The following is an 11,862-nucleotide window of genomic DNA, read 5'->3' as shown; positions in this document are numbered from 1 at the left end:
GTGTTCAGTGCAGATCAGTGAGTAAGCACAAGCCCGCCTTGTTTCAGTGCCTATGCTTAAACTGCCCCCTGGCTGAACACTCTTCTCTGCTAATGATGATGTTATACTGTTACTCACAGGCCTGTAGCTCAAGTTTGGCAAAGATCCCAGTTAGGGAGCTGCCACGTTCCACCAGGCTCAGAAAGCCACAAAAACCTCATACTCCAGGCCCCTCCTTGCCAAAAAGCTGTCCTGGAATAGCTATCCTGATCTGCACCACAAATTCATCCCAGACCCTGCCCACTTGCTGCATGTTTCCCTCTCTGCTCCCAATTCAGCAGCACCTGGAACCAGAGGGGTCTCTGCTCCCTCCCAGTGGTCCCAAGTTTACCGATAAAAGGGGGTGCTGAAGGTAGATCCATGGAGTGGCTACAGGTCATCTGGTGCATTCTCTCCACTGCCCCAGGGAGTCCTCCAATGCCCCATCTCACCATCAGGTCAGTTTTCTGCAGGGTAGGTTTGTCTATTTTCATTCTTTCCTGGTGATTACACTGCCTCCCCCTCCTTTCTAATCCTACTCTGCTGAGTTTGGCATACTCTGACTTAATGAGCTGTTCAGAGCACCAGAATCCCCACTTCACATTGCTGCACCTAGTTTTTCAGACACTAAGATGCTAGAGGGAACTAATATGTGGGCTACAGGTAAGACGTCATCTTCCTGCCTGCCTTTAGCCTTCTTTTTTTTGAAGAGAGACCAGCACTTTCTTAACCTATAACCCAACACCTTGAGACTTCCAGAGACTAGCAGTGATTGGAATGACCACCAGGTGGTGCTCTGAACCAAAACCAAACCAAACTCACTGACATCCAGTGGATTTTGACTCATAGAGACCACCTTTGGGTGTCTGAGGTGGTAAATCTTTACAGAAGTAGATTTCCCAGTAGACCTCCCCTCAGAACGTTCTGGAAAGGACTCTCTGGAAGGGAGTGGTTGTGTGTGTGGCTCATATTTAGTGAGTGATTTAAAAGCAGCCAAGTTTTGGAATTGCCAATCAGAAGTAACAAAATATACCTCTTAAATTTGTAATGTGTAGGAACCTGAAACTGCTTTTGGTGCCACTTCTTGAGTAACTCTACAGAACTTCCAGGGAAGCCAGGACAACACTGGATGTCCTAAAGATCATGGGGCTAGGATGAGAGCTTTCTGCATCCTTAAACAGAGCCAGCATGAGTGGTTAGGGAAGAGGAAGGCTGGAGCTAAGATAGTGTAAAAGAGAGAAAGGAGTTCCCTTGCTCACACTCTCTGTGTCCAGGGCATGCATCCCAAATGGACTATTCCTCATTTTCTTAACCTCAAAGGTTTGCTGTGAAGTATCAGGGTGTATTCACTCAGTTTTTGAGATTTGGGAGCTTTTCTTGGAGGGCAGTTAGCAGTGTGGCAGGTGTGGTGGCCCTGCCCATCCTCTGGCCACCCAAGCACCATTGCCATGTTTCTTTGGTGGGGGTGTTCTCTGGTCTAGGGAATTCTGCTCAGGCCAAGCAGAGGCTGACTGATTATGCCAGGTGTTAATGGCCCAAGAGCCACCCCAAACCAACAAAGGGTGGGAGATGGTGAGGAAACTTCACAGCCTTCTTGCCTTTGTGTGGAAGAATTTTAAAGGGTCTTTCTATGGTTTCTTAGAAGGTCACCTGTAGGACTAAGTTCCAGATACTATCACAAGTAGGAGCCTGGCATATAAAATATTAAGTGATATTCTTTCTCCTGAGCCCATAATGACTCCTGACATTTTAATGCCAGCATTTTGGTTGTACACCAAGTAAAAGGAGCTGAAAACCATGGGGGAGGAACCTGGTTTATTTTCATTGTAGAACCTTCCAGATGTATTCTTTTGTGCAATTTGGCACTCAGTGCAGGCAAGCCTCTAAGCAAGCAGAGTTGAAAGATGTGAATGGCTGGTCTGTATAGGTTACTCTTGCTTTCTTTAAGTCTCTGGAGATGCAAGTGTCAACACAAAGTATGTTTATGGTTCCATTACATCTCTAGGGAAAAAATATCAAGACTGTTATAAAAAAAGAAAAGTAAGGTTGAATGACTCACCCTGAATAATTTAAGAAAAATTTGATGGAAAATTTGGAATGAATCAGGTGTCACTCCATTCTTATGCACTTTGTTGAAAGTTTAAAAACTTTTTTCTTTGGAAGGTGTGTATTTCTGAATTTCCAATGACTTTCCACCCCCATGTCTGAAGCCCCTATAAAGAGGAAATTGTTGAATATCATACACGATTAAACTTAAAAAGAAGTTATAGCTGGAAAATATCTCCTCAAAGATGAGATGTATTGTACAAAGCATTGTGAAGCATGTTTACAAATAATTTGTAAACCAATGTTACAAATATTACATGATCTTATATATGAGTCTCATTAAAAAGTTATTGGTAGTGACATAAAAGTACATTCTGTACAATTCCATGTATAAAAACTTCAAAGACTGGCAACAACACATTTTTTACTGTTAGAAAACAGGATAATGGTTCTTCTTTTATAGATGGGTAGTAATTGGGAGGGGACATGAGAGTGGATTTTGGTATACTGGTTATGTTTTGTTTCTTAATCTGGGTTCTGATAATTTTTGTGAAAATTAATTGAGCCATGTGCTTATGATTTGTGCAATTTTATGTATTTAAATTCAATTTTAAAAATAAAATAATTATTGATATTATTGTACAGATCAAAAAAGAAAAAGAAATTCACTCTTGTAAATCTAAGAGTCCCTGCTCTTCTATCCCAGTGAGAATTTTCCTGGGCCCTAGTGAGGCTGGAGACCAGCAGATGTGGCCTTCTGGGTCATGAAACCTGCAGTTTGGCCTAGGACAGTGTCTTAGGCCACGTTTTCTAGAGAAGCAAAACCAGCAAAACATATATAAATTTATCTAAAGGGAATGGTACACACACACACAGTTGTAGAGGCTTGCAAGTCCCAAGACCATGAGTAAGTTGTCAAGCTGGAGGCTTCTCCTGACTCATGGAGCTACAGGGGCTGACAAACCCAAGATCAGCAGGCAGTACAACAGGCTACTGATTTCACAGACTGATGAATCCAAGATTGGCAGGTAAGATGGAAGGATGTAAGTTCACATGCTGTGAAGACAACAATCCCAAGATCAGTAGACAATATGGCAGGCCACTGGCTCAAATCCAGGAACCGGAGGTCAGATGATGATAAGCTAGGTGCAGGATCCAGATGGAGCAAAAAGCAGAGATCTTTGCCAGGATGTCCATATATATTGGAAACAGGCAACACCCACAAGGAAACTCTCTTTCAACTGATTGGATGCTCATAGCAGATCTCCTCAAGGAGGTGATTATATTATATCAGATGTCATCATGGGAGATGACTATATCATAACTGCTAAACCACTGAAAATCATGATCCAGCTAAGTTGACACACAACCTTAACTAGCACAGATAGCTTACCTGCAACCTTGGAGTTGTATGCTACCCCGACTCCACAGATATTGTTGTTGGCTGCAGCAGACACTTCCCCTGCACATCGGGTCCCATGGCTGTGGAAAAAATAAAGTCAAGTTGTGTATACAATGTCAAAAGAATTTGGAGTCAGTTCTTTAAACCAGTTGCCATCAAGTTGACTTGACTCTTAGAGATCCCATGTGTAGAACTATGCTCCACAGGGTTTTCAGAAGATTGCCAGGCTTTTCTTTTGAGGAACTTCTGAGGGGTTTGAACCTCCAAACTTTTGGTTAGCAGCCAAGGAAGTGAGCACTACATACGGAATATGGAGGAAAACTTTTAGATTGTAGCAACTGGAAGAAATTTGGTTATTTGCAATAGTTCAGCTAGCAATGAGCCAGCACATGCCCCCCCCCCCCAATTTACTCTGGTTTCCCTTCTACATATCCCATCTTTCTGTTTCTTTCCCCCCTAGCTGCCCTCTTGACCTTGGGTTGCTTCTAACCAAAAAGACTTTTCAGAATATGAACCTTGAGATTTGATCTTTACTTAAAATTCCAAATATCTTCCTGCAGAAAATATAGTTACAGGTTTCCTGTGAAAATTAAACATGTAAGAGAGATTTGTCTTTGTTAGAAACTGCTCTTATTTGTTTAAAGTCCTGGCATCATAGGTTGGTGCTTATTTTCAAAGTTGGTTCAGTACTTTGGGGTGTAATGCTTCTTATCAATAATGGAATAATGGTTATTTATTCTTTTGGATCATAATTTCATTTGAGGATGTATTGAATACAATAGATTCCCACCTTTTTCCAGGTAGAGGAAAGAATATGTTCGCAAAGAACCTCAGGCATTAGATGATCTTTCCAAGGCTTGTCAACCTTACAATTCTGAGCAAGTCCTTCTTAGGACTCATGTAATAGAATGTTCTCTGCAACAGACTCTTGTAATAGATCAATAATTTTATTAATTTTCTCCTTTGCTAGCTCTCCTCTCCTTCATGTCAGAAGGTCCAAACAGTTCCTTCTTCCTTGTACATATTTTCCCTTCCCTTGAATTGGCCTGCCCTTCTAACTTGCTTTGATCAATAGGACACAGCAGAAAGATACTAGACAAATTCATAAGAGGCCTGTCTGGTTCTGCTTTAATTCCCCAGGGACCTAGGTGCTGTGTAAAGGAACTTGGGCTAGCCTATGAGTGAGAAGAGTCTTGTAGACATGGACAGAACATGAATGTGGAGAGGTGCCATATCCTCCAGCTGTTCTTACTACCTGAGATAAGGCACCAGACCTCAGTGTGAGGGAGGACACCCTGCATCTCCCAGACCCAGCCCAATCACCTGGTCAACAGCATGCAGAATAGAGACAAGTTGCACCTGTTAAGCTTTGTCCAAATGACAGGCTCATGAACAAATCAGTGTCTGTTCCTTTTTAAACCACTGAATTTTGAGGTGGCTCATTAAGCAGCAATAAACAAAAAACCGAACCAAACACACTGCTGTGGAGTCAGATCCAACTCATAGCGACCCCTCCTTGGGTTTCCAAGGTGTTATCACTACGGAAGTAGATTTCTCAACCCTCCTTCCAAGGAGTGGCTGGTGGGTTTGAAAGCTATTGCTGCCACTCTGGGGGGAAAAAAAAAAAGATCACATTTAAGAAATGAAAACAAAAGTTCTATGTTTTTCTTTCTCTATGTGAGTGAAAGTCAATCCTGCTTCCTCCATAAAAGCTCTACATTTCATGGGCTTAAAATTCCCTTTGAAACATGGTTGAAATCTGTATATTATATACAAATTAACCTCATAGTTGCTGCAGAGGTTGGGTTCCTGTGTTAAAAGTCCATGGAAAACTTAAAGTGCTGAACAAACCATTGTTTAGTTGTCTTGAAGTTCTCTGTATACCACATTTGAAATTTTTGAGAAGATGCTTCATTATGGTTTAACTAGATGGCTACTTTGTCATGGATGTGGTTGTAGCTATCTTCTTATTCCAAAAGCTAAAAATAATGCACATAAAATACTGCATACATGCACACACATGGGAATATAAAAAAATAAATTATATTGATTTATATATACATATTTTAAATGTTTGTTTTCAAACATATGTGTTCTTATATACACTTATGTATGAGGGGGCAGTGGTGGTTCAGCGGTAGAATTCTTGCTTTCCATGCAGGAGACCCAGGTTAGACCCCTGGACAATTCATTCACCTCATGTGCAGCCATCACTCATCTTCTGTGGTGGCTTGTGTGTTGCTATGATGCTCAACAGGCTTCAGCAGAGCTTCCAGACCAAGACAGACTAGGACTAAAGCCTGGAGGTCTACTTCCCAAAACTCAACCAATGAAAAACCCTATGGATCACAAAGAACCAATCTCAATGTACATGGGGTCACTACGAGTTGGGGCCAAATCAATGGCAGCTAACAACAATACACTTATATATATTTATAAATACATACCTACATATTTACATAATATATACTTACATATAATAGATGCATATATTACATATTTAAATATATACTTATATAAAATACATATCTCTATAAAGTATATTGTTGTTGTTATGTGCCATGGAGTCGGACCTGACTCATATTGACCCCTCCTTGGGTTTCCAAGGTAGTATCACTACGAAAGTAGATAGCCCAACCTTTCTTCTGAGTTCTGAGGAGTGGCTGGTGGGTTTGAACTGCCAGCCTTCTGGTTAGCAGTCAAATGTCTTAGGCACTATGCTACCAGAGCTCCCTATATAAAGTATATATATATATATATATAGGGTTGCTATGAGTCGGGGCCAACTCGACAGTACCTAACAACAACAACAACAACAACATATATATATATTTAATATATGCACATATGCATTTAAAAATGGAACTATAATGGATCCTGATAAAATTTGGCTGCCTTGCTTGCTGTTAATTCATGCTGAACAAATAACTATTTAATAAAAGTTTAGAAATCAACCCCATGTCTAATTCAGCTAAGCACTAATTTCCTTATTATTTCATTATCAGCCCCGGCAAGATATCCTTTCTAAAACCAATATCTGTGAAGATACACATGTACTAATTGGTCCTGTGAGGTGCAGAACCCTGCTTTAAGTGACTGATGAGCTATGAGGAAAAAGAGAAGTCTGCCATTTATTGGGCAGATTTTCCATTACCAGGTACAGTGATTGGAGCTTTGCTTGCCTTATGCCCTTTAATCCTCACAAGAAAGCTGTGAACAGACAATGCTTCTTCTGTTTCAGAGATATCAAAGCTGAATCTTAGAGAGGCAAGCTACTTGCTCAAAGGCACATGGAAAGAAAATGGCTGGGCCAGGTCTGACACCAAGGCTCAATTCCCAAACCTTCTACCATCTTTGCAATTAGGCAATAAGCCCATTTCTGTCTCCAAACTGCTTAAGAAAGAGTGGTGGGAAAGTGCATGTGAAATGGCTTGAAGAAATGAAGGATAATGATAAATAATTAAATAATGCTTCCAGAACCTTAATTTTGGCCTTTAAGTGGGGGAAATGAATGTCATTGGACTTTCCAGAGGAACTAAGGGATGAAACACTTAATTGCTAAGTTACCAAACCAAATCCACTGATATTGAGTTGATTTCAACTCATAGTGACTCTGTAAGACAGAGTAGAACTGCCCTACAGAGTTTCCAAGGTCGTACATCCTTAAGGAAGCAGACTACTTCATCTTTCTCCTATGGATTGGGTGATGGGTTCAAATTGCCCGCCTTTTGGTTAGCAGCTGAATGCCTTAATCACTGCATCACCAGAACTCCTTTTGCTAAATTATATTATAATTAATGAATCAATTATAAGCAACTAATGAGAATTCCCTAAAATTTTTCATGACATCATGGCTTTTCATAAACCTGACCTTCGTAGGCAAATGCTTTCCCCCTCTCTCCTATTGGCAGCCTTTCTCATTGTCTCAAGAAGAGACTTGCTACTCTGATTGTCAGGAAAATCTTTCTGAATCCATTTCTACTTGGTCACATATAAAAGAACTTCCAGTAAGTCAGAAGGGGAAATAGTGATAGGAGGTGAGGGAGGAATCTCTGCTGCTTGTTCAGCTAAAGGTAAATGGAAGGCAGGTGGCAGGGAGTAGAGGAGTGAGTTGCATTGCAAAAATGTCCACAATTCACCCCCCTTTTCAGTGTCTTTGTCCTTGGTAATGAAATTTTCTATTTCTCACTTCACACTCCCATGAAGAAGTGACATTTATTTCTCTGTGCCTTGAATCTGGGCTGGCCTTGTTATGTGCTTTAGCCAAATGTGGCAATAGTGATTAGCCTTGGCCTCAAGAGGTCTTGAAACCTTGCTTGGTCCTCATGTGAAAAGCCCAGGATAGCTTACTGGATGATGAAAGACACACAACCCAGTCATGTCTGTCACTTTAGCCAACAGCCATTCACACCCCAGACATGTAAGTGAGGCCAATCTAAACCCACGAACCTCAGCCAACCTGCCAGCAAACTGTGGATGCATGTGGCATGGCTTTGGATCAGTGAAGATAAGCAGAGCTTGGACAGATCAGCAGATCTAGTCAACTGACTGATAAACAATAATCAATGCTTACTGTTTTCAGCTGCTAAGTTCTGGGGTGGTTTGTTAAGCAACATTTTTGTGTCAACAGATAACTGATACAATGGATAAATAAGGCTAAAGGGATAACACCATGGTTTACATGTGCAGGGTTTGGGTTCAAGTTTCTGGAGACTGAAGGGAGGCTCCCCTGAAGCAACTTGCAATGGCTACTGAAAACCTGAGAATCTGCCCCTAACCCTGTGAACTCCAGAGTCAGCCAGTCTGGCAGGTCCTGGTCAGAGTCCCACTCTCCATCTGTCAGTTTGTCATATCGGGGTGATTTGCGTATTGCTATGATACTAGATGGAGCTCTGGTAGCATAGTGGCTAAGACACTTGCCTGCTAACCAGACGGCTGGCGGTTCAAACCCACCAGCCACTCCTCGGAAGGAAGGTTGGGCAATCCTACTTCCGTAGTGATACTGCCTCGGAAACCCAAGGAGGGGTCGCTATGAGTCGGGGCTGACTCGACGGCACATAACAACAACAACAACAATGATACTAGAGGGGGCTCTGGTAGCATAGTACCTATGGCACTTGACTGCTAACCTGGAGGCTGGCGGTTCAAACCCACCAGTCACTCCTCGGAAGGAAGATGGGGCAATCTACTTCCGTAGTGATGCTGCCTCAGAAACGCAAGGAGGGGTCGCTATGAGTCGGGTCCAACTTAACCGCACATAACAACATAACAACAACAACAATGATACTAGAAGCTCTGCTACTGGTATTTCAAATACCATCAGGATCACAGCTGGCAGACAGGTTTCAGTGGCACTTCTAGACTAAGACAGATTAGAAAGAAAGGTCTGGTGATCAGTTTCTAAAAATTAACCAGTAAAAACTCTTTAGATTATCACAGAATATTGCTCGATATAATGCTGGAAGATGAATTCCTAGGGTAGAAGGCACTCAAAATACATAGTGGAACAGCAGTGGACTGGAGCATACCAACAATCGTGAAGATGGCATAGGACTGGCCAACAATTTGTTCTGTTGTACAGGGAGCTGACTTGATGGCAGCTAACTCAAACTAGTCAGAGCCCAGGCATACCTTTTACCTGCCCATGCTTGTCTCTCACTAAATGGTTTGGTCATTTCTCTTGCCTTTTCCAGCCAAAAGCATATGGTTTTATGTACTACATGTTTGTACTTTTGGATGGTGTGTATGTATGATGTTTGAGGCATTTTATAAGGTGTATCAGACTGGCTTATTGATACCTATTATAACTGGACATTGTCATGGGAGTGTTACTACATATATTATCTTAATTAAAAAAAGAAAGAAAGAAAGAAAGAAACTGAACATGTTGCCATTGAGCCAATTCACACTCTCGGCAACCCCATCTCATAACAACCTATTATCCTCATTTTAAAGATAAGGAAATAGAGATGTAGACATATTAAATAAATTCCCTAATAGGAAGCAGAGCCTGAATTCAAACCCAGGCCAAACCCCTGCTCTTTACAATAACTCTTACCTATCACCTATTTCTGGCTACTGGTAATTAAATGGTAAATAGATAAATGATAAATAAACTTCTATTGTGTAAATGACTAAGGTTTTGGAGTTGATTTCTTTTTTTTTTTTTCAAATAACTGCTAGAATAACCTAAGCTTTTGTTCTTGTTTATAGGTACCATCAAGTCAGCTCTGACTCATAGGGACCCTACATACAACAGAACAAAATGCTGACCAGTCCTGTGCCAGCCTCACAATCCTTGCTACACCTGAGCTCATCATTGCAGCCACTGTGGCAATCTATCTCATTGAGGGCCTTCCCCCTTTCCGCTGACCCTCCTCTTTACCAAGAATAATATTCTTCTCCAGGGAATAGTTCCTTTTGACAACATAACCAAAGTAGGTGAGACAAAGTCTGGCTATTCTTGCTTCCAAGGAACATTCTGGCTGCATTTCTTCCAAGACAGAGCTGTTAGTTCTTCTGGTAGCCCATGGTACTCTCAGCTTTCTTTGTCAACACCACAACTCAAAAGTATCATTTCTTCTTTGGTCTTCCTTATTCATTGTCCAGCTCTCATGGGCATATGAGGTGATTGAAAATACCATGGCTCGATGCAGCTTAGTTTTCAAAGAGACATCTTTGCTCTCCAGCACTTTAAAGAGGTCTTTTGCAGCAGATTTTCCCAGTGCAATATGTTGTCTGATTTCTTGACTGTTGCTTCCACTGGTGTTCATTGTGGAAACAACTAATATAAAATCTTTTACAACTTCAATCTTTTCTCCATTTATGATGATGCTGCTTTTTGATCCAGTTGTGAGGATTTTTATTTTCTTTATGTTGAGATGTAATCCATACTGCAGACTGTAGTCTTTAATCTTCATCAGTAAGTCCTTCAAGTCATCTTCACTTTCATCGAGTGAAGTTGTGTTGTCTGCATATCACAAGTTGTTAATGAGTCTTCTTCCAACCCTGATGCCACACTCTTCTTCATATGGTCCAGCTTCTTGGATGATTTGCTTAGCATACAGATTGAATAAATATGGTTAAAGGATACAACCCTGACACACTCCCTTCCTGATTTTAAAGCATGCAGCATCCCCTTGTTCTGTTCAAACAACAGCCTCCTCATCTATGTACAGGCTCCTCATGAGCACAATTAAGTGTTCTGGAATTCCCATTCTTCTCAATGTTATCCATAGTTCGTTATGATGCACACAATCTCTTACACAGTCAGTAAAACACAAGTAAACATCTGCATTTTAATTTTATTCTTACTAAATGGTTCCACAATATTATTGTTGTTGTTGTTATGTGCCATCGAGTCACACCTGACTCATAGTGACCCCTTCTTGGGTTTCCAAGGTGGTATCACTATGGAAGTAGATTGCCCAACCTTTTTTTCTGAGGAGTGGCTGGTGGGTTTGAACCATCAGCCTTTCGGTTAGCAGTCAAGTGCCTTAGGCACTATGCTACCAGAGCTCCTACAATATTATTAGATACTACTTTATAAATTTTTTTGAAGAAGGAGGAAATGAAATGATACATAATTGTACAGCAATGTTCATTACAGAAAATTCATAATAGCCAAATAGTGGAAACAACCTAAATGCCCATCAGTGGATGAATGGATAAACTAAATGTGGTACATATATAATGGAAAACTAATCAACCTGTTATAGAAATGAATTCCTGATACATGCTACAATATGGATGGAGATTGAAGACATTATGCTGAGAGGAATAAGTCAGTCACCAAGGAACAAATATTGTATGACCTCACTTATATGAAAAGACAAGAAATGGCAAATGTATAGAGACTAAAGTTTATTAGTGGTTACCATGGGAGGAACAGAGGGGGAGCTGAGAGGGGCATTACTTTGAAAGTACTGAGTTTTGGTTTACTATGATGGAAAAATCTCATTGATTAAGGATAGCTGAATAATGTAAGTGCCGTGAACAGGTTGTAAAAAATTGAGTTGGCAAACGTGATAGATATATTTACAAATATGACAAAAACAAAACAAAACAAAACAAAAGAGTAGGTGCTGAGGCTGCTAATGTACAACCAAACACTTCATGGAATTTGGTTCCTTGGTTCTGAGGTTTATGGTCATAGTTTCATGGGACATCTCAGTTCATTGGCTTAATAACATGTTTATCGCTTCTGTTCTACCTCCTAGATTGTTGCATAGTTCCTGGGGTCTTAAAAGCTTGCCAGCAGAGAGTTCCGGCAAGATGGCAGACTAGGCAGAAGGACTGCACAGACCCTCTTCAACAAAGAAAAGGGAAACCAATTAACACAGACACAGAAGATGATCTTGGACCCCTGAGCTTTGAAGGGAAGGATACAAAAGTGG

General features: G+C 40.9%; 1 protein-coding gene across 1 annotated transcript in view; it reads right to left on the bottom strand.

Annotated features, from left to right (window-relative positions):
* PCSK2 (proprotein convertase subtilisin/kexin type 2) overlaps positions 1–11,862 on the bottom strand; it is a 495,543-nt gene that overhangs the window by 133,784 nt on the left and 349,897 nt on the right. The window contains exon 7 of the mRNA XM_007955378.2: positions 3,458–3,546. Within this exon, the coding sequence (XP_007953569.1) occupies positions 3,458–3,546 (89 nt within the window). The remainder of the gene's footprint in view (positions 1–3,457; positions 3,547–11,862) is intronic.

The sequence above is a fragment of the Orycteropus afer genome, unplaced genomic scaffold, assembly GCF_000298275.1.
Source record: "Orycteropus afer afer isolate SDZICR_OR568_19922 unplaced genomic scaffold, OryAfe1.0 scaffold00500, whole genome shotgun sequence".
NCBI lineage: Eukaryota > Metazoa > Chordata > Mammalia > Tubulidentata > Orycteropodidae > Orycteropus > Orycteropus afer.
Note: the sequence above shows the minus strand (reverse complement) of the source record. Positions and strands in the feature narration are given on the sequence as shown.